Here is a 23798-nt window from a genome sequence, read left to right as displayed (position 1 = left end):
TGAAAAATAAAAAATAATCACCTTATACTGGAAGGAAGCAGATTTAAATGATCTGTTGGGAAGACCCTGTGCGTTTGTGGAATAATTTATCATGCTGCCTTTAAATGCAGTTCATCCATTCCAGTGTCAGGACACGGAGAGGCCGTTCAATGCAGCTGACATGTTGACGTTGTTCTGTCATTGTGAAATAAATGACCGTGACTAATGAAGATTATCTGTGCAAAGCATCGGGCCTTTGAAAAAAAAACAACCCTGTGTGATGCATTGATCTCTCATTGATGCTGAGGATTGTAAAACAGAAACATCACAGGGTAATCTGGGATGTAATTCAGATTTGTGTTTTTGGTGTTTTGTGTGTTTCTTGGTAGTTTGGTTCACGGTGGTAAGAAGTTTTTAGCAAACAGCTTGTTGCGCTTTGCTCTGACTGGCTGTTGTGGAGCAGCTCACGGTGTCACTCAGCATCACTCACACTCACGATGACTCCTCCTCCCACTCACGCCTCCCGTCACTTCACGTGATCCCCCAGGTCAGGGCTCTGTTTGTGAAAATGTGTTTAATTTTAAAGTGGAAAAAGTCAACAGTGTTTCAGTGCAGTTAGAAAGAGCATCAATGATTAGAGCTGTGGTTAAAGCAGAACTGCAGGATATTATGGGATGGATCAGATCGAGTTTATTTTTGTTCTATGACATGCTTTAAGTCACTTCATCCCTAAAAAACTCATTTTCCATTCGAAGCTGTAAAGAAACAAAAAGACAATTTACTGGCTTTGGGAAAACAACCCACAGCCAGTAAATTGGCTTTTTGTTTCTTTACCTTTTGTAAATTTTACCTTTTGTTTCCATGGGAACATTTTGATAATCTTAACATACAACTGGCTTACAGAGTAAATGGGATTGGTTTTTATTTTTATACCATCAACATATGACTCATTTATACTTTTTCAGGTCTTCTCCAGTCTTGTCATTAGATATTTCTGAGCTCTGGCCTGGTCTAATTATTTCCCCCCAAAATCACCACCACCGGATATATATTTTGCTGTGTGTCAAACATTCACCATGTCCTGCACCAGCTTCCTCACCACTAAAACGTATTTCTATTCTTACGTCAGCCGGAAACTCTCACACGCAAATGGTATTTTGTGCCATTTTTAGGCGTTTTATTTTGCGCTCTGTCTACCACACTAATTGACTCTCCCTTTTTCTCCACCTGTGTGGGCTTCTCTCGCCATTTTTGGCACAACAGGCATGATGAATCATCCTCCTATTCCTATCTCAGAGCTGGCTGAGCACACAGAGCTTCTTAAGGCCAACGACAACCTCAAGCTCTCACAGGAATATGAGGTGAGTGACCGGAGCTACGAAGTTCAAAGTTTCTTCACCATATTGATTTATTTTGGGTTGTGTTTTCGTCAAGAGGGGGCAGAAGAGACTCTTCCTTCCGTGAGCAAATTTGCTGCCTGTCAATATTTGGTCAATTTCATCATAAAGCTTTGTGTTGAGAACAGTCTTCATGATCAGACGCAGAGCATTTAACGCAAACCCCTAATCAGGTTATTAAAGTATTTTTGTAAATGCTCCCTCTAAATGTGCTCAAAATATAGGTACAAGTGCAATGCAACATTGAATGCAGCTTGACGTGATGTCACTGTAGCATTTAACGTAGTTAGTTAAAAAATACTTGATGAATGAATAGTGTCATGAGACGGGGAAAACAATCACGTAGGACAAGTTTAGATTTTTCACGTTGAATTGGTACAAAGGTACCTGGATGCCCTCAAATCATGTCAGGATTGTCAAATAATGCTTTTGTTACGAACTTACTGTGTTTCACTGAAATTCTATTCCTCCCAGAAAAAAAAAAAAAACGCCTGACTCAGTAAGAAGAAAAAAAAAATAGGAACAGCATCTCTTAACTTTGTTTCTCAATGGAGTCTCGTCTGTTGTTTGAATCTGAACTCCACTAATGTGTTTTTCGGGGAATAGCTCTCTTCGACACAGTACAACTGCGTTTGTGTGTATGTGTGTAGAAGGTAACTGAGCTGTCTGAACTCTGAGGCTGCAGCGGTTATAAATGACACTGGAGTTGATTAGAAATCAGGAGCGCTGAATCAGCTCTCGTTTGCATACAAGCAATATCCTTTCCTAAATCACCGTGCCTGTCACCTCGCTGCAAGCCGGCTAAGGTAGAAGCGGGTACACCGGCAGAGATTGCCGTCATCATGCCTGCCGATGGATGTTGTTGTATAATGACTTCTCATTGTACGCCAGTATTTCTTGGGTATCTATTATTCATAAATCCACATCTGGGCTGTGTACCAAATGAACAAGCTTGTTCCATTTGGAGGAAATAGAGAGACGAGAGCCGTGACACCAGAGTTGATGCTTTGCTACAACTTCGACTTCTAATTACTTGGCATTGAAAGAGTATTAAAACTGCCGTCTCATCTCTTCTCCGCTCTTCGCCTCTCGCTCGATCTGTGCTCCTCGCCCAGCCCCTATCCCCCTCCACCCCCCGCCCTTTTACAAAAACCACAGGAAAAATAAATGACCAAATTAAATAGAGAAGTGTAATTTTAATTTTGTTATTTTCTTGATGAATGGCTGCTCGTCCAGGGAGCCAGCCTTGCCAAGTGCAGCTCTACAGGGCTTTGACTGATTGGTATTAAGCCAAGCGAGATGTGAGACAGGAGGAGGAAAAATGGAGGGAAGAGCCGCAGGAGCAGAGGGGAGGGGGGAGAGCAGGGCGGAGGCTGGGGGAGACTTTGGTTAATAATGAGGATTCAGTGAGGGGAGATGGAGCACAGAGCAACGCTGCTGGAGAGCAGAGATGAAGAGGAGATAATCTGACATACACATGATAATAAAAAGGCTTCTCCAGTTTTTAACGGGTGAAACTGCAGCCGCATGAAGAGACGCCGCCTCGGACGAAACCACCACGTCCTGAAACCCAGCTCACATCACAGCAGTCGTCAATGATCGTTAAACATCTTATGAATTAAAGCGAACAGTGACGGCAGAGAAGTATCTGTATAATCCTAATCCATACCCCTACTCTAATCTGACCTGAGTTGTAATCCCAGTTAAATCTTAAACTTTAGGATTCACTCTCACTCAGTTTGGACCTTCTGAAAAAATGTCCCAACAAGTATAGCTATACCAGAAACACACATACTGTAAAAAAAATAAAAATACAGGATAGTAGTTGGATAAGTGCTGCATTAACAGAATTGTGAGGACAAACAAAGGACGATGGGAACGCTTTGAAGAGAAACGATAGAAGTAGACGGAGCAGATGACAACTCTGAATCTGAGCACGTGCACACAGATACACGTGAGGTTCACCGGAGAAAACCAGAAGACAAACAAACAGCAGGTGAAATGAGGCGGAGAGGAGCTCTAATAGCTGAACCCATCGCTCACAACATGGTTAGATCATATTTCCACTTGGACATCTGTCTTTGTTTAAATCCTCCACTCGGCATCTGCATGACGACGCCCAACAACAAATATTCCTCAAGCCCGTGCCTCCACACGAGCACCGCGTCTGACGCCTTTGAGTAAACAAGAAATCATAATGGAATATTTAATTTTCCCGACAAGGGAGCAGAACACTTATCTGGTGTTGTAGAGATGCAGCCACATTCCTTTTACATAACCTCCCCTCAAGGGTAAGAGCCACTGCCTCCATTAATAATATTTGTCATAATACACACACTACATTAATGAATTTGATAAAAGACCGTGTACTGCCAAAGCAGCAGGTACCAGGAAGTGTTTTTTCTATTTTTTTACCATGGTCAAATTAGCCCCCCCCCTCCCCAAACCCCTCCCCTCCTGTTTTTTCTAATGTTCAGGCTGTATAATTGCTGGGCTCCTCCCCCAGCTCTTCTGATTTCTCCTTCATTTGTGCGTGTTCTGTCTGTCTCTGTCTCCTTCAGTCTATTGATCCCGGCCAGCAGTTCACCTGGGAACACTCCAATCTGGAGGTAAACAAGCCCAAAAATCGTTACGCCAACGTCATCGCCTACGACCACTCCCGTGTCATCCTGGCTCCCATCGACGGTAAGGCCCGGCCAAACCCCACACATCTTCACCTTCACCACCGCAGAGGGAAGAGAAAAGAAGTTCCATTTCATTTTAGCTATAATCTTTTTTTTTTTTTTTACCGAACAGAGAGGAACTAGAACAGATGGTACGGCAGGAAGACGGAACAGAAACATCAGAGTGAAACGATATACACTAAATACAGTCTCTACAATAACAACCTGGCTTTAATTTACTGTAAAAAAAAGAAAAGTAAAGACAAAATATAATATAATATTTTAAAATATAATCTCTAAAAATTAAAAAAAATCTAATCAAAATATTAATATTTTAATAAATGCAATTTAATAAAATACATTAGAAATATGTATATAAAAATAATTAAAGTGTAGTTAAAAGTGTGATTAAAAACATTAAAAAAATTATAAAAAAAACAAATCTGTTTTTTTTTTTACCTTCTAGCACTTTATTCATAAGACAAAAGGACAAAAACTCTCTCTGCTACTGGGCTGGGATTTCCATCAGTATCCAACGCCAAGACTGCAGTAAGAGGCCAGTCAGAACAATTCACTTCACGTGAAGTTCAAAGTCAATTTGGCCCAATTGAATTGTCAGGAAACTATAAATTTGTGGAATAAAACTGATTCTGTTGACAGCTAAAGTGAGGATTTCACCTTAACTCGGTCCTGAGCAGCTGAGGACTTTAACCAATCAGATTATTTCCTGGGGTGATTTGTTTCGTGCTCATCTTTGGTTCCATTTTTATCATGTTCTCAGTGAGTGGCTCAGGAGTTTAACCAGTGTTTTGTTTTTTTTTTCTGTTCTATTTGTCTTGTCAAATCTGTCATGTCACGACTCTCACTCTCTCCCTCTCTCTTTCTCTCCCTCCCCCTTTCTCTCTAACTGGCCGTAGACTGAATCAGAGCCAGTAAACGTCGTTCTCTGGTTGTTAAATCCCAGGGGACATTGTCAGACGTTGTCACCCTTTACTGCTGACAGTGTTCCGGTGTTGCATCACTCTCGACTCCTCAGTCACTCACTCACTTTCGTGCCAAACTCCTAGCACTTTATTTATTTATTTTTTATGTGAGCTAACTGTTCTGACTCTGTTTCAGCAGCTCACAACAGTCAGGCCAATTTGAGGGAACTGAATGTGCATAACAATATTATCCCTAGGAAAGAAAAAAAACTGTGCGTCTTGCACATAAATACATAAATTAATCAAGTCTGAAATTTCTATTTTACACTGCAGTAACTCTGCCATTAGTCGCAGCAGAAGAACAATTCAAGCACGCCGCCTTTCTCTGTTCACTTACCTATGACTAAACAAGGCAGCACAGTCAGAGTGTTCGACGTGGAAGTGGTTTTAATGACATGGAGGGTTTTTATATATATATATTATTGTCATTATTCCTGTTTTGTTTCCATCCTTCTCTTCTCAGTACCTCTTCCACAGTCTCAGTTTTTTTTTCTCTCTTTCTCCGTCAAACTCCTCTCCACCTTTGTTGCTGTTGTCTCTGTCTCCTCTTTCACTTGAATCCAGTCAAGGGCTGTTGTTTTTTTGTTTTTGTTGTTGTGCTTGACTGAAGAGATGTCAGTCAAGAAGATGTGACCGTTTTTTATGGATAGATATTGAAAACTCTCACAGCTGAAATATCATATATCTACTACTTTACTGTTCATAGATATTACTACAATTATGTATTTATGTATCAACAGTCATTGCTCATCTTGTATGACTTAAAAATTCTGATTTTATTTCAAAATATTATTTTTATTCAAAGATTTTCCAATTTGTTTTTAAAGTTCTGTTACTTTTTTCTTTTATTCAGCTGCGAATATTCACATCCCAAACCTTGTTTTGTTTGTATCCAGGTATCACCGGCAGCGACTACATCAACGCCAACTACATTGACGGTTACAGGAAGCAGAACGCCTACATCGCCACACAGGGTCCTTTATCAGAGACGTTCGGAGACTTCTGGAGGATGGTGTGGGAACAGAGGGCAGCCACTGTGGTCATGATGACCAGACTGGAGGAGAAGTCACGGGTGAGTCCATCCTGCCAAGTTCAGCAGAAACGCCGGGCAGAGCTCAGACGGGTTTCCTCCAGTTCACCACTTTATTATTCTGCTTTTTAACTTAGACCTCAAATAATTGAGAGAGACTGAGCCCGAGAACCAGCTGCTGAAAATGGCACAGCTTTGCATTGATTTCCCCTGTTGCGTACCTGAATGTCATGGGCAGCACAGTTGGTTTGGCTTTTCTCTTTCTATTTGCTGAAGAAACTTTGAGCTATTGCGAGTTTTCCACAGTGATCTGGGAAAGTTTGAGTTCTCCAAGTACACAGTGCAGGGATATAAAATTAAATATAGGGTGTGGAGCACCATTGAGGGTTTTTTTATTTTTTTTATTTCTTCTTACACTTGTGACCAGTCCTTCTGTTTACACCCTTCAACCGACAGATGGGAGTGGAAGGAGGCAGAAAGTTGCCCAGAAAAACAGGTTGAAGTGAATAATTTCAGAAATAAATGAAACGTCATTTATTCTGAGTTCCGTTTTATTTGTCTTTTCGTACAGTTCTGTTCAGCAGAGATGACAGACTTGTGTTCTTGGCCTATGGGTTTTTTGTTTAATACTGTATATAAAAAGTATATGTGCATGACACAAACACATTCTATTTGTTATAACCTGTGAGTTTTACACCTATCAGATGGTAAACAGTGTGAGAGAATCACAGCCTCTGCTGTGAAAACAGAACAAAACAGAAAAGCTGTCTTAAGTATTCGAAGAATTGGAAAGTAGTCATGTTCGCCAGCAGTAATAACCACCTGTCATAACTGTTTCTAAGTTCAAATAAATCAAGAAAAAAAAATGAAATGGAGCCAAATAGCGTGAGCGCATCCGGAAGAAAACATCTATGGGAATAATGTTCTCGGCGGCAGAGCAGTGGACTTAAATGTCAAAAAGCCAGCTACGGTGTTTCATCCTGTCAACTCAAACCTATGTCAACATCGGGTACATTAACCCCAGGTGTCTCCACTCATTTTCACTCCCTGTATCTAGTTCCACTTGTTTCCCTTTCCGGCATGCTGGCACGCACGTTCCTCTGCTGTCAAACGTGATCAGGATTGCGGAGGTGAAGTAGAACTTCAGTGTCAGCACGAGCAGGAAATGGAAGAGAAAGTTGTTGTGCAGTGCATCTCCCTCAGCTGCTGTCACATCGTATCAGCTGTCGGCTGGCAATTCACATTCACTGTAATGAACGACTCGTTTCGACGGAGCCCAGTAAAAGTCGGTGCAATTACAATTAAAATAAATTCAGAGAGTTTTTGTGCGAGATGATTTCTGAATTGAAAAATATTTGGATTACATTATTAAAAAAATTTGATAAATGACTTAATGGCTGTGCTGGCCTTATCACTTGTATACAGCTGTTTGCTGATGACACCACTCTTATTTATGGAACACAACGTGCAAAAAAAAAAAAAAAAGGGAAACAGTAGATGGTGACAAAGCAGACATCATCTACGTGTTTGGCCACCAGTTTCCATCATCACAGTCACAGTAAGCTGCTTCAGGTTCCTGAGAGGAAATCAACATGAAGCTCATCCTGTTTCATTATTCAGATGGCAAATTCCATCCTTCCAAGACAGCAGCTATTTCTACTGCTGGGCTGAAGGAGGTGACTGTCGTCAGGGACCTTGATGAGCTCCAGATAGGAGAAGCAGCAGATCTTGACTTTAACCTTAAACCAGAGACAACAGGTTCAGAGGTTTCAGCTGCCAGATTTCACCACATTTCCTGAATTCCTGACACACCTGTTCACTGGTGTTTATCACTTTGAGAAATGAAGAGTATCCACCTTGGTGTTTCTGTCTGCACTGCCTGATGTTTTAATCCACAGGGGGTTTATTATGAGTATTAAATGAACTCAAACAGTGCATCGGTGTTGAAAAGGAAAACATGTTTGGTGTGTTTTGCCCGACTTTATATTCATATGTCTATTTTGCATATATTTGAAACAATTTATTATTATAATTAAACACACTGTGTCTAACATTCAGTTCATCTGTTTCTCTCAGATTAAATGTGACCAGTACTGGCCAAGTCGTGGCACAGAAACGTATGGAATGACCCAAGTGACTCTGCTGGACACGATAGAACTAGCCACTTTCTGCGTCCGCACTTTCTCCTTGCACAAGGTATGATGATTTTCTTCTTTGTCGGTAAAACCGTGTGTTACTGTTTTATCAATCTGTAATATTTTATTTTGTGGAGTGGTGCATTTCCCTGTCAAGCATCCAGTCTGTGTTCAGTACATTCTGCCGTAAAAAGAAGCCATCTGGACTTTTTGAAAGTCATCAAAACCATCCTTTTATTTTTTTTAATCGTTTATTTCTGCTTTATCAACCAAAACCGAAAAGAAGCAGAAAATAAATGGTTCACGGAACTCACTCTGAGGGACAACAATGTCAAGGACTTGTTGCTCAATTTCATATTTATTTCAGTAAATGTGATATCCCTTTACACAGCCTTTCAAGGACAGTTCTTTTAATGAATAGTTTATATAAAAAAAATACTAGGCCACTTGAATTTGTATTTTTAGTTTGGCTCATTGCAGTGTTGATTGGCCGTTGACATTCACATAAATTAGTTTTCGTTTTATTACGTTTGAGTAGCAGGATGCATTTCATAAACTCTCACTGACTGTTGTGTTAATTCACAGAAGACAAATGTAATAAATGATCTTTAAAAACACAAATGCAGATATTTTTTAAAAAAATACTCAAACAGTTTACAAAGCATTTGATCTGAATTGATAATGACTTTTACGTTTTTGTGAAAGCGTCCGACACAACGTTTGCCTCTTTTACAAAAGTGCACACAGTTTTTCTTCAGTTTAATGTAAAAATATGCAGAGATTTTGTCCTCATTGTCCTTCCATCGCATCGCTCTCACCTTGTTCCGCTCTCCCTCTCCTCCGTAGATCATCTGTTTATGCGCATCTGCCAAATTAGAGCACTTAGGTAAAGTGAGCACAAGAGAAACTCAATATGCATAATTGGCACACTGCTCTTATGCCACATTCACACACATAAAGACACACACACACACACACACACACTCGAGTACACAGAGATGAAATATTCTCCAGAGAAAGCCCATATGCACATACATGCAAGCTCACGTGCACATAAAAAAAAAAATCCAATGCATTTACATAGCTCGGCACAGATGCATAAATATGATGTCATACGGACATAAACCATGATTAAAGTGCATGTAAATACACACACACAGAAGCACAACGAACACAAAAGCACGGCGGAACACATCTACATGCACATCCACTCTCTCACCGACCGTATCGCTCTCCTCACGGTCGTGCAAACGCAATTTATGGGCCATCAAAAGATTTTTGTTTGTTTTGGGGTTTTTTCTGTTAAAACCATAGAACGTCAGCTGCTCTGTATTTTATATATTAAGTGAGAGAGCAACAAAGCGAACCATTGACTGTGAAGACGCTACGACAGCGGCAGCTTTATGGAGCCGAGGAGCTGGCTGGTTGACATTCAGACTCATTTACATTCTGCAGCCTCCATCAGACAACTGATAAGATTCCTTCATGACATATCTTCTTCCTCATCCCTATGAAAGCAGTCGGTGCCGCAAAGTCTCACTCGGCTGTTTCCATTTTCTAATCTCTGGGAGAAAAAAAAATATCCTTGGATTTGTTTGAAGTTTGTACATAAATGAGGTCTTTAGAAAAACATAGGAAATATTAACACGGCAGCAATCACTCCTACTGTCTTCCACGAGTAGAGCCAGGTGATGTTCAGAGTGAAAAAATAGATACGTATCAGAAGTATGATAGGTCAGATTTATTTTAATTACTACACTCATTTATTCATTTATTCAGCAAGAAACGAGTCTTTCTGTCAGGCAGGCAGGAGCTCCTCATTGATATGCCAACTGTACCTGCATTAGATCATCTTGAGAGAGGAGAGGAGAGGAGAGAAGAGGAGAGAATTATGCAAGGGAGTGCTTTTCCTTTCTTTATACTCATCCTTCTCAAAGTCTTCCTCTGGATCTCAGCTGGTGTCTTTGATGCCTTGAGAGCTGTGTTGGAGTCTGGAGCTGACAGGGAGCCGGGTAATGGCGGGGTCTGCTGCATGTATCTGCAGGTGTTCTGAAGCAGGAACATGTGAATATAAAGATGTTCCTCCGCTGCCTCCTATAGATATGATTGCATCATTTGATCAGCCGCAAGAGTCTCATTTTAGGAGAGTTACACCCATTTTAATGATGCTGCAGCAGTCGGTGATTCACGCTGTGTTTCACCCAACCATCCTGGTGAATGGGAGTGGGCGTATCTCCTAAAATAGTCGAAGGTCGAGTCTGCAGCATTTTTCTCTTACTATTTATAAATGTAAGGAGGCTATGAAAGCAGAGGTAATGACCTGGTACCTCCACCAGGGGCAGAACACAGCATGACCTCATTATAGACATGACTGAGTTAGCAGGTAATCACAGCAGGACAGACGGATGCAACGCTGCACTTCTCTCGGTCCTTGTACTCATTGTAGCCGCAGGAGTAACGGGTATAACCTTACAACGAAGAACTTTGACTCCACAGAACTGCACCAACCACCAACAGAACAGAAGGGCGTCACTGTGAAAGAATGCACCACCTAGTGGCCCTGGGATTTTCTGAAAAACATTCCCGCTTACCTTTGTTCCAGTATGAGCCCATCAGAGTGATGTCACTAACCAACCTTCTCTCCCCTCGTCTCTTCGTACCTCAGAATGGCTCTAGTGAGAAGCGGGAGGTTCGTCAGTTCCAGTTCACGGCGTGGCCTGATCACGGTGTTCCAGAATATCCAACCCCCTTCCTGGCGTTCCTCCGTAGAGTGAAGACCTGTAACCCACCTGACGCAGGCCCCATCATCGCTCACTGCAGGTAATTTCTAAAGTTAAGAGGTGGTCCAATAGCACTCCACTGATTCTATATTCCAAACCGAAACACTTTCCACATCATGAGCCTTATCATAGATCTCTATAAGATGTATAATACAGTATATTTCAATTGCTTTAAATTGTAATTCCTTTCTCCCTGCCCCGCCCTTCTGCTCTTTTACATTTTATTGCTAAATGAAAAGCTTCTTTAAAAATATAACTATTTAAATGTAACCTTAAACATTTCATTTTGCCACGACGACGTCTAGTCACCATTACACTCCTTTTGTGGTGCAGTTATTTTCGGTTTGTTCTTTATTCCCTCTTTAGCCATTACGATATTTCTCTCCGTTGTGCTCTCCTACTCAATTATTTAAACCATAATGCCACAACAAATTTACAAGCACTACTGGACATACATAATCAGCTTCTGCTTTAATATTTTAACAGGGAGAATGACTGTAAATTACAGTTAAAGCCCAGCAACATAATTGTGACAAGGCCCCGTATTAGGGCAACAAATATTTCCTGCTGCGGCGCCACCTCAGGGCTTTAAAAATAAAAACATTTTATGCGTGTGTCTTCCTTTAAACTTTAAATTTCACTCCTTCCCTATAAATCCTCCCGCAGCGCCGGAGTCGGGCGGACGGGCTGCTTCATCGTCATCGACGCCATGCTTGAGCGTATCAAGCACGAGAAGACGGTCGACATTTACGGCCACGTGACGCTGATGCGGTCACAGCGGAACTACATGGTGCAGACGGAGGACCAGTACAGCTTCATCCACGATGCCCTGCTGGAGGCAGTGGCCTGTGGCAACACTGAGGTGGCCGCCAGGAGCCTCTATTCCTACATCCAGAAGCTGGCCCAGGTTGAGAGCGGAGAGCATGTCACTGGCATGGAGCTGGAATTCAAGGTACATCAAACAGTGGGGTAACTTTAATGTCTATGTGTAAGAGGGGTTTTACTTTACTGAGTGAAAAACATGGACTCAGATTATCTGTTTTTAAAGTCGCTTAATAAGCGTCATGAATTCTACACTAAATTTCTATAGATAATTCAATTGTCTTTCAGATTTATCTACGTCAGTATTTGATGGTATTTAATAGCGGGTGGCGGTAATTACTTTTGGAATTATGACCCGTCGTGTCACAGCTCTTGACCGGCAAATGTAAGGGTTTTTTCAGTTTCTGGCAACTGTGAAACTAAATGGACGGACAAAGACACAAAATGGATGATTAAAGAAGTCTGTTGGGGAAACAGGAGAGAAATGTTTGAGCTGGGCAAGGATGCAGTTCACAGAACGTCCTGATGTTAAACAACAGGCATTATGTGTGTCTCTTTAAGTAGATTTTTTTTTGGGGGGGGGGGTTCAGATTCAAATCTTTTACAGAGTTCTCATCCTGACTTTGTGTTGTTTGCCGTGATTATAGGGTGAAAAAAAGGGCAAAATCATTTGTAGCCTCACTTCAGTAACTTAATCATTTGCTCCTACGATGTAATAAGCTGGTAAATTGAATTGCCCACTGCTTTGGTTCCGTTAATGTTCCTGAATATGTAATAATATGCTCAAGCAAAGAGACTCTTTTTAATCTTTCATGCGTGAGACAAATGAGTTCTGGCTGCAGTGCAGCTCAAACCTGAACGTAGTTGCGTATTAAATGACTGATTCATGTCCAGGCTAACAGTGAAAATTGACAAATTGAAAGTGTGTTTTTATACAAACTGATGATGGAGACAAACGTTTTTTATATAAGAAGCATGATGAAAACATTTATTTTTAATGACAGGTTCTTTTTTCTTTTTTTTTCTTTTTATGGACAATGACAAATGTAATAACTACTGCCTCGCCCTCCAAATGCTGACCTGCTTAAACAAGAAAAACAAGAACTCTGAGTTGCCCTGAGCAGTGTGCAGCTTGTTGTGATGATGAGAGTAGGAGTAATAAGTAAAAGTATGATTATTTGGTACTGGGCCTCCCTACTACAAACACAACTGGTCTGCCTGCAGTCCACATCTGTCCATGACGGCACCTGGATGAGTCCCTTCTCAGTGCTGCTACATCACTACATCCACAGATGATCAGTCTTCTTACCTCCATTCATCACTCCGTACCCCCGACATGAAACGATAATACTGCTGCTGTGTCCCCCTCTCTTTCCCAGCAGTACACAGTGGTGATGGAATCTCCATGGTCATCTGCAACAGGGATAGTGCTGAGCTGGCGTAAGGAGTCAAAACTCAATTAATAACATCCAGACTATAGTCAGGACAAAAAAGAGTCTGTGTCTGTGAGGAGGATCTGGGGCTGAGGAAGTAATTAATTCTTGATTATGAAGAATGGAGGTGGACACCAGGGCGAACAGAGGGAAGGAGGTTTAGCTAATGGGAAGAGGACAACTGTATGCTAACGTGGCGCTAAATGATTCCACAGAATGCAGCGTTAAAGTGACAGTGATGGCCAATGTCATTCTCAGCAGGGAAACTCTGTCCCGCTGAGTTAAATTGTGACTCGTGGGGTTTCGATGGAGCTCAAGTGGCAGATCGAACCTAGAAGAGGAAGACAGACCTGGGGGGGGTCGCTTCTTTATGCATGCCTGAATAACAAGCATGTTTCAAGAAAGATTTATGCACAGGAAACGTGTGTTTCCACAACCTATGTGCAGAGAGTCTTCAGAAACACAACAGGACAGGAATCACAAAAACAGAAATACGTTACTAGGATTCACTTTAAATAAAACAGCAAAGACATGATTTACATTCTGAGAAGGTTGTTGGAGTGATCCCGATCCAAACACGGAAACAACTCCCACAAAATAAAACAAAAGTTGAAATGTTCCAACACTCAAGACATTTGAATGAAGTTATTCATTTTCTATTGCTTATCACTGAGGGGCCACATATGGAGACAAAGATGTGCTGTTTTTGTTACAGCACATATGTTACATCAGTAATTCTCATGACCATACAAAACTGTCATGAATAGTTTTGTGAAACCTTCATTGTTTCGTTTAGTTGAACACAACCCCGTCATCCTGTCAGGAATTGCAGAAATACACACATGATCGCCTTCAATAAGACTGAGTCTCTCACTTTTTTTATTTTTTAAAGCCATTTGCTACCATCTAGTGGTGAGGGTTTAGTGACTATTTAGTCATTCTCACAGTGGTTTGGAATCAGCAGTTTAGAGTACAACGAACGTAACAGCCCTGATATAGAGGAGACAGAGAATCAATCCACCATGTGGTCCTTGTATTGACTTGTTGGTCCTTGAAAAACATAAGCACAGAAACAGAAGTCAAGATGTCAAGATGAAAGATCGGGATCAGGATCAAATAAATCAGGACAACGGTCATCAGCTGTTTTGCCTTGACATGAGAAGAAAGTCACACACATTTGAACAGGGCAGGCCGAGCTGGTACAGACGTCTAGTCATCACGCCTCATGGACAGTTCCCTCAGGAGGTGCTTCAGGCATGCTGATCTGAAAGGAGACCCCGGGGCAGATGGGCTGAAGAGATCACGTCTCAGCTGGGTTAGGAAAACTCTGGCATCCCGCTCAGTGGAAGTGGATTGGTGAAGGGGCTCCTGGGTGAGAGGGTGGCTATGGCAGGAAAGGTCGAGGCTAAATTTAATTGCTGTCAATTTCCTGTGAAGACCACTCATGTCAGTGCTGTAAATGCATCATCTGTGTGGAAAAGATATCATCAGATACTGGTAGATCTAAAAAAATAATAATCTGCTGCACTCAGGCCCTTGTTTTTGACCATCGTGCTAAACTAAATATTAAAATCCAAATTTTATTATGTATATTTATTCAAACTGTAATAAATAAAACATGTCAACTTGGTCTTTCTTTAGTAAACCAACATTTCTAGAAACAGAGATTGTGTAGTTTTCAAGATATACCGCACTTTAATGGTAAAGAACTGGCCGCAGCCACGACTGCAGGTACTCTGTGTGCTGCGCTGCCCTGCTGGATGACGGACTCCTGGGTTCGACTTTGTTCCCTGCTCAGTCTGGTTCTGCAGCTTCAACCTTGTCTGTTTTTCCAGGCCAACTCCAGCCTTTCCAGGTATCTTTTTGAAACAAAGATCAAAAAGCGGAACAGTACCGGAGGGTGAAAATGAGGGAGAAAGGGGGCGGAGGGGGTGAGGGATGACATGATCTTGGCACATGCCAAGCAGCCACTGACCAGGAGATACCGGTGAAGGAGAAAGAGAAATGAATATGACAGGAAATGTGAGAAAGTGGAGGTGTGAGAGGAAGGGCTTTTGATAAGAAATGACAGGACAGGAAGTGGAGGAAATATCTCTACTCCCTCTGCGGTGGATGCGGTGGCTCATCTTTCTCTCACTTGTCTCTCGCAAGGCAGTCAGTGTGAGTGCATCGTGTTTTCCTCTGTCTAAAATAGCCCTAAATAATCACATATGGGTGATTTCAATTTGCACACACACACACACACACATACACAGACAAAGTCTTAGTTGAGACACTGAAGCCAAAAGGAGGAGATCTGTCAACTTGCTGACCCACAAACTCCCACTCAAGTCTATCTGACGATGATGTAGCAGTACAGCTTTTCATGTTGGTTGTGAAGCACTGTGTGTGTGTGTGTGTTTCTTTCGGAACATCTCTGTGTGAGCCTGTGTGTTTTGCCCACTTTGTACTGTGGTGACCCAGTTACAGACAAGTTTTCTGTTTTCCACAGTGTCGGTGCAGAGTCTTGTTAGTCTGGCTGTGGGTGTCATGTTTCATATCCTTTGACCCTGCAGGGCTGCAGACGTCAGATAGGAGATAACATTGAAAACAGTATTTCTGATAAGCCTGTTTTTGATAAACAATGTGGTGGTGTTAGTGGTTGGAGCCGAGCGAAGCATCAGTTCAGATTAAATCTCTCTTTTTTATCACCGATATTCTCTTCATCCTTTCACACTTTCCCCCTTCCCTGTGTCATCCTCTCTTGGCTCCTTTACTCCAGAGTCTTTCTCTTTTTATTCATTTTTGTCAGTCATAATTGCTGTGACATTTTCCAATTTCTCTTCTTTTTTTTTTTCTCCCCAGCGTTTGGCCAACTCCAAAGCTCACACCTCACGTTTCATCAGTGCCAACATTCCCTATAACAAGTTCAAGAACCGACTGGTCAACATCATGCCCTACGAGACCTCACGCGTCAGCCTTCAGCCAATAAGAGGCGTGGAAGGATCTGATTACATCAATGCTAGTTTCATTGATGGATACAGGTGGGAGTCTACAGTGACTGTGTTTTTACTGCTCTGTTACTCTTTACAAGAGTCTCCAAGTGGAATACAAGGTTGATTTTTTTTTTCTCTAAATGATGCTGACTAATAAGACGAGCTTGTTTTTTTCATTGTATTTGCAGGCAACAGAGGGCCTACATTGCCACACAGGGACCTCTGGCAGAGACCACAGAAGACTTCTGGAGAATGCTCTGGGAGAACAATTCAACCATTGTAGTCATGTTGACCAAACTGAGAGAGATGGGACGGGTAAGACCAGAGCACGACTACACTGACATGCATTCAGATACATTTTTTACCTGCAGTGTTTCAAATGATTTATGTCAACATAACGTGACGTTAAAGTACACATTTCAGGTTATTTTCTGTTTGCGTGCCCAAACAGGAAAAATGTCACCAGTACTGGCCCGCTGAGCGCTCCGCCCGGTATCAGTACTTTGTGGTGGATCCCATGGCGGAGTACAACATGCCCCAGTACATCCTCAGAGAGTTCAAGGTCACGGATGCCAGGGTAAGACATACTAAAATGTTGCTTAGCGTGGACTTGATATTGTATTGTCACCTCTACTCTCTTTGGTGGCCGCGATCAATAATTTCATCATGATTCAGATAAGCTTTGTATTGATTTGTTATCAGAACTCTTTAGGTGTCACTGCCGTTCACTTTAAAGAACACAGAGTGCTGCAGCAGCTCATCAGCAGTTTCTACCATTGTATTATGTCTGGAATAGCCATAGAATGATGCTGTATGTCCTGGTAATCTGACGGCTGCAGTGTGACTGGTGCGACACTATTTGTTTTTGTTTTTCTTGAGAATTTCTCCAGAATGAGGAATACCAAATCAAAATGTTGCTGCAGTGTGGCAAAATTTTATTTGTTTTAATTAAAAGGTGCCAGACTGACGGATGATCCGGAGAATTTTGCAAATTTTCTTTTTCTTCTCTTTTAATTCCAAGTGATGCTAATTTTGGCTTCTTTTTCTTATCAAGATACATGACAATCAACATGATATTTAAATGTTCCAATACTGCATTCTAAGAGAGATGAGAAAATTATGAATATACAAATAAATTACATATACACATATATATGCATATAAATATATAATGTATCTATATATGAATGAATATTTGTGACTATTGTAGCATCCTATTTTATTGTAAAGCTTCATATTTAGTCAATGTTGTCCTTTTCCCGTAGCAAAGAAGTAATTATATAAATAATATCTGTTTTGTGTTTATATAACACCCAATTGACAACAGCGTGGACCTGCAAAACGCAATAGCGTTCCAACAAATGTCCCCGCGAGTATAGCAATATCACACACACACACACAGATCCACATCTTGTCATTTATATACAAAACCTGAAAACAAAACCATAGATTGTCTGGTTTTCCTCTGTTCTTCCTCATGTGTTTTATTACTGAATCACACGTGGACACTCTTTAATAACAAACACTAATTCTTCAAGACTAATTGGTTTCCCTCACTGATAAAGCCTGGATTCACGCATGCACATGAGGCCAGTGTTATGGATGGTGTTGGTGTTTTGGACCGTTTTTAAAGGGGACTAAATCATCAAAGCACACAGTGGAGTCAGACAGACTGTCAGCCGCGATCAGAGTCAAGGCTACAGGAGCGCAGAGAAAAAGGCAAAAGAGAGAGAAAATACTTAACAATCTGTGCACAATCTGAATCTGATGTTAAAGTGAGGTCAGTGTGGATTGTTAGGAGGCGCTGCATGTGAAGTGGCCTCTGCATTGTGTGTAGATTTAAAGGGTTTTAAGTCCATCTCACTGATGATGTATGCATGCGACAGTGTGTAAGTGTAAACTAGGTTTAACCCTAACGTGTCATACATCAGATCTGCACGCGCCGCGCTGTGTTTGTGCACGTGCACGCCCGTGCCTGTGGGTTGCATGCCTCTGCACAGTAATACCACGGACTCCACGCCTCAGCACTCACATCTTTGGAGCCAGTCACGTATTTAATCACACAATTTGACACGCCGCGTGGGCCCCTAGGTTGTGTGTAAAATTCCCCCCCTCCGCCCCCCCCATTCTGTCTTTCTTTCTTCGCCTGGTTCATTTTGTTGTTGTCTTTGCCCCTCTTTCATATTTAATCCCCCTGCTGAGGCACAATGTTTCTGTGATGAAAAACAAAGTCAAGGGAAGAAAAGCAAACATGCAATGCATCATAAAACACCAGAAGAGACATGAGATGTTGTACAAATAGAGTTTGTAGATGACGTTTAAATTGCGGGTGTTTAAATTGCTGCATTCGTCAAATATAATAATGTGGCAAAATACAATTTGTTGGCACTGATGGGAAATCAAATCGGCAGAGGAGACAGCGGCACTAAATAAAAGTGCCGCAGACGGCGACAAGAGCTCCCTCAGAGCTGAAGGATTAAAACAAAAATAGATGAAGTGAACACACAACTGTAAATTTATAGTTTGTTACAGTTCAGTTGCATGTCAGCTTTACAGCAGTCTGGCAAGGAAGTCAAAACTCTAGATCTTTTATATCAAAAAATCATCAGTACCACTGCTGGCCATCAGGGGCTGTCTTCTGTTTACAAATAATGATGCTAATTTGTTAAATTCACTAATGAATAATTAGTTTGGTTAAAGATATTGACCTTTAAATTAATACATTTGTTCTTAACAAGGAAAAAGTCAATAATCATTGACCAGTGTTCCTTTGGGACGTCAACAAATCACCTTGCTTTATCAGCCGTTTTCCACCAAATAGGATTGCAATTCACCAAACTGACATAGATTTCAACACTACAGAAGACTTCCTTTTAGTGAATCAAATTATAAACACTTTTTCAAGCATTTTCCCAGTCTCCCCTGATGACAGTAATTGGCTCCGCCCAAAGTCTGTTTTTAATGTAGAGCACTAGAGAGAGTTTTCAATTTAAAGAAGTCATTTGTTAGATTAGCCCTTTATCACCATGGCCAAAAAACAAACCAGATTAATTAGTTTTATTGAAACTGATAATTAAATGTGTGAGAGCTGACAGGGATGGATGGTAACCTGAAGGAAGAGGGGGAAAATATGAACTGTGTTTACTCAGCAGGCAGAGTGGGCAGCGTGTGATCATCAGCTGCCTGATTAATTCTTCAGAGTGGAGGAGCTCGTCCAATTGCTTGACATTTGAAAGAATCTAATTCCAGCGACAAACGTGTCCAGCATCAGTAACAGTCGCTCTCCGTCAGGTCCCTTACTCAAAGAGAAGAGGGTTCGCAGCCGTTATGACGTTGAGATCTAATTTTTTGGCTCACTTTGTGGATTAAATTTCATTTATTTTTTTCATTGTCATCAGCTACCTGCTGCTCAGGAATGAGGTCCGAGTCTGAGCGTTCATCCAAATAAGTCGAGGTAGTTTGGAGAGAGAGAAAAAAAGGGACGCAATTGTGAACGAATGACACTGTTACATCTGGATGAAAGTCTGTGTCTCAGAGTACGGAGAACCATCAGGAGAAGATGGAGAAGATCAACACCCGGCCGTCTTACTGCTGCCACTGAATCTGTGTCTCAAAGTACAAAAATGCTTCTCACGGTTCCTTGGGAAATTGTTTTCTCAGCCACGTCTTGAACAGACTTCCTTCAGAGGGAAAAAAACAAAACAAACCTATTGACAGTGCATTTTCAGAATCATTTTTGAATCAAAATAATTCACCCACTTACTCGCCCACTCCGATACTGCTGTGTTTTCAGCCAGAAAACATGTCTCCACTGTCTCCACTGAGCCTCCTACTCCTAATTCAACTTTATCAGAATTAATGTGCGATTAAATGCTTACTGACATTTTGTGCAGCAGCCATGTCAGCGTGTACGAGTTCCTCTTCTCAGTTTTCACCCTCCGACTCCGCCTCCCGTTAGTTAAGTCCTCCACTCTCCTCCTGCTCCGGCTCATCCATCAGGCACTCGCATCGATCGCATCGCAGGATTATCCTATTCAACATGGTGTCTGGGAGAAGACGCTTTTCATGGCAGATACACTATTGATTAGCTTTAAGTAGGACCCACTCATGGCACACACACACACACACACACACAACAAATAATTGACGGGGAAGAAAATCACAACAGCACGGGTTGGTTTGGAGTTAGTGAAGTGATGGACACCTTGTCCCTTTGTTGTGTCATTTTGTCTTGTTTTTATTTTTCTACCTACAAAGGACTTGATAAACACAAACACACAGTTTTCCCCTCAAAGGCCTTATATAATTGTGTTGCGTTGTTCAGTGGTGTCGAGAATAATTCAATTACGGTAAGCAGAATTCAAACGCGGATCGCTTTGGTTGGAAGAAAACCCCACAAGACAAGACGAATGTCTCTGGATGTTAGTCCTGTTGTAATGCCAAGGAGGAGTGCCCATCATCTCTGTCTCCTTTAGACACGCTCTTCATTTCTGCTTCTCTTTTCTCAGTCCTCATTGTGTGTTTGCCTCTGTGTTTGCAGGATGGCCAGTCAAGGACAGTAAGGCAGTTCCAGTTCACCGATTGGCCAGAGCAAGGCGTCCCCAAATCTGGCGAGGGATTCATCGATTTTATCGGCCAGGTCCATAAAACCAAGGAGCAGTTTGGACAGGACGGACCAATCTCTGTCCACTGCAGGTACTGCCCACCGGTGTCATGTCGTACCATGAGTGTTCATTGATGTAGTTTTCTTGAAAGGTGACGTGTCGCAGCAGCAGGGACTGTGACATGGTTCACCCCAGACTGCGGTCCAAAGACACTGGCAAACCCCACTGTGATGGTCCCTTAATGATTGAAGGCACAGCACCTCCTGTGGTGCATTTGTAACAGCACATTTAGAATTGATAGCCTGTCTATTCTTACACACAGAGGCACACACTACTACACCCTGCACCTCCACAGACCCCTCTCCTCCATAATTGATAAAGCTGAGATGCAGCTTGGCATTTACAAAGAGGAGGCGCCTGGTTCCATGCAGCCATTCTTTTTGATTTTTATGATCCCTCCTGATGCATTTTGATCACCTCAGGTGTAACTTTCAAGGTAACCTTCGTCATTAACTCAACACACACACACAACACTCCTCTAAAAAAACGCTGCCTGCTGGTGGTGGTGGTGGTGGTGGTGGTGGTGGTGGCCACCAACAGGGTTTATGACTATTCATGGACGGACTTGTAGTGAGTTGTAGTGAGACGACAGTTGACAACTTTCGTTGCCCTTTATCGATTTTAAATCAGCCCGACAGTTGACAACTTTCGTTGCCCTTTAGTTTGACCTGTGAGTGAATTCAAACATGTTTCAGGTTTCTTCTACAAAATAACCAAACCTGTATTTGATCCATGCAAGGATAAAAAAAAAAACATCTTTTGACTATCTTAGAACATGGCAGATGAAACACAGTCGATGATTTCCCTCTGTCTCACAAACATTCCCTGTTCTTCAGAACAAGGTAGAGGTCACAGGTTTTTTTTTTTATCTGCATTTCTATCACAAAGGCGCCATTACATCATCAAACATAACATCACCTCTCCCACATTAAAAAGCAATGATGTCACCAGCCATCAAATGGCCCACTGGGAGTTTTAAAGATGTGTCAGGGATGCTCCAATACTACAGGGTTATCTGTGCCTTGTTGTGAGGCCATTAGTGGAGAGAGGGGAAGAGCTCTGCTTTACAGTCAAAGGATTGGTTACTGCTGGAGAAGAAACAGCCTGGCATCACAACAGCCACGATGAAAAGTTACATAATCTGTGTATATATTTAGATTTGTCCGGACTAGTGTGAAAATGGTCCGAGAAAAACATGGAAGACTTTCCTGTTTTTAGGGCCGTTCTTGTTGATCATCTGAAATATTCATGAGAAAATATTTTTTCGTTTGGCAGAGTGTAGTCTTTATATGTTTTTTTGATAAAAATGTAGTCATAAAGTGTTTATATTTGTGCTTTTTGCACCAACGTATAGTTTACTTTAAGTTTGATCAGTGTGCTGTCAGTGGTGCACGGCCCTGGGGGTCAGTGGGCGCTCAGCATTGTCATACTGTATATGAGTGAGGGCAGCCTGAATTTGGTCATTAGTTTCACCCAACTGCAATTCCACTACAATCACAGCTAACGTTCATGTGCAGGAGGAGCTACAGTATGTGGCTGGCAACGGGTTGGACCAGGTGGTCAGGTCACCAGGTCACCAGGTCACCAGGTCACCGGCTGGATGGCCCGTCGATGTGTGTAGACTAGACTAATGTGGTCTAATGTCCATGGTGGACCACACCCACAGCCAAGACGGAGCGAACGGGAGTGGTCACGGCCACCGCCGCCGCAAGACTGAAAAAGATGAAGATAAATGAAGGAGTCTGTTATTAAACTGTTATTAATCTCCAGTTATTAAAAAAAAGAATTAAATCACATTACATACTGTGGCCCTCCTGAATAAATCAGTGAAAATGTCATTAAATCCATTGTGAGCTGTGGAGAATGGACTCCTATAGAATCAATCGCTGATAATCACATACTTAACCTGTGGATTTCTAAATGGCCACAAGAAGATTAGAACTTTGTTCTAACAAAGATGTGTAGTTCCATCCTCCTCCTCCTCCTCCTCTTCCTCATCTTTACTCCTCCCTCCTTTTCCAGCCATTGTCATCTTTGCAGGGAGAGCTTATGTCTTCCTCTCTCTCACTTTTTTGTCTTGTGTCCACGGGCCTCTGCCGTCTGCCACCCATCTGTCTGTTTCTTAATCCTCTCTCCCTCTCTCATCTTCTGTCTCGTGTGTGCTCCAGTTATTTATCCAGACGTCCTCTCAGCGCCTCTTTTCTCCCACTCTCTAACCTCTTTTCTTTCTCCTCCTCTCTCCACCTCAGCCACTATCTAATAGACCCACATGCTTTGTGTCATTAATTGCCTGATTACTTGCTGTGAATGGGGATGCCAAATCCTCTCAGACGGCAGTGGACCGGCAAGCCTTCAGACTTGAAGAGTCTATCTTCCTGGAGAGAGAGAGAGAGAGAGAGAGGGAGAGAGGGAGGGAGAGAGAGAGAGACGCAGGAAGTAAGGAAGGAAGCCGGGAGCTCTGAGGGAGTTTAAGTGACAAGCTGTGAGTGACTCTCAGGCAGAGGCCTGGGTGAGGGCGGAGAGATGTGGGTGGGGGTGGGTGGTGGGTGGTCGTACGGTACGTGGGCGTATAGTATCTGTGTCTGGAACAGTCATGTGTTCTGCGTGATTAGCCTCAGCGAGGATGGTAGTAGATGTCAGTGTACTTCATTATGGAGTGATTTGTGATCTTTTTGTCCCACACGGACGCCCACGTCTGTAGATGTTCTCGCGCGTCATCTCAAAATGTCTGCCGGCGACCATCTGGCCCGCACTTCAGTCACCGACACAGGCGTCGGAAGCCCAAATAAATCTGTTGTCATATCAATTATTGTTACATCACTGAAGTGAAAATCACTTCGCAGCAAAGCAGCTTAGTGGAGAGGCAGCGCTCAAGTATTTCAGGACCTCAGCTTAGACTGAGCAGCAGCAGCAGCACCAGAGGCAGCAGCAGCCGTC

The 23798-nt window shown here is 42.2% G+C and overlaps 1 protein-coding gene across 9 annotated transcripts in view; it reads left to right on the top strand.

Annotated features, from left to right (window-relative positions):
- The window catches only part of ptprsa (protein tyrosine phosphatase receptor type Sa), a 190519-nt gene that overhangs the window by 160152 nt on the left and 6569 nt on the right, over nt 1–23798 (top strand). For all 9 annotated transcript variants that reach the window (XM_025053177.1, XM_017042368.2, XM_017042384.2 and 6 more), the window contains 10 exons: nt 1243–1340; nt 3938–4061; nt 5919–6094; nt 8129–8248; nt 10853–11007; nt 11634–11919; nt 16067–16245; nt 16386–16512; nt 16649–16774; nt 20738–20892. In XM_025053177.1, coding sequence (XP_024908945.1) covers nt 1243–1340; nt 3938–4061; nt 5919–6094; nt 8129–8248; nt 10853–11007; nt 11634–11919; nt 16067–16245; nt 16386–16512; nt 16649–16774; nt 20738–20892 — 1546 coding nt within the window. The remainder of the gene's footprint in view (nt 1–1242; nt 1341–3937; nt 4062–5918; nt 6095–8128; nt 8249–10852; nt 11008–11633; nt 11920–16066; nt 16246–16385; nt 16513–16648; nt 16775–20737; nt 20893–23798) is intronic.

Source organism: Cynoglossus semilaevis, chromosome 2, assembly GCF_000523025.1.
Source record: "Cynoglossus semilaevis isolate Cse_v1.0 chromosome 2, Cse_v1.0, whole genome shotgun sequence".
NCBI lineage: Eukaryota > Metazoa > Chordata > Actinopteri > Pleuronectiformes > Cynoglossidae > Cynoglossus > Cynoglossus semilaevis.
The sequence above is the reverse complement of the archived record's forward strand: the minus strand, read 5'-3'. Positions and strand labels throughout refer to the sequence as shown.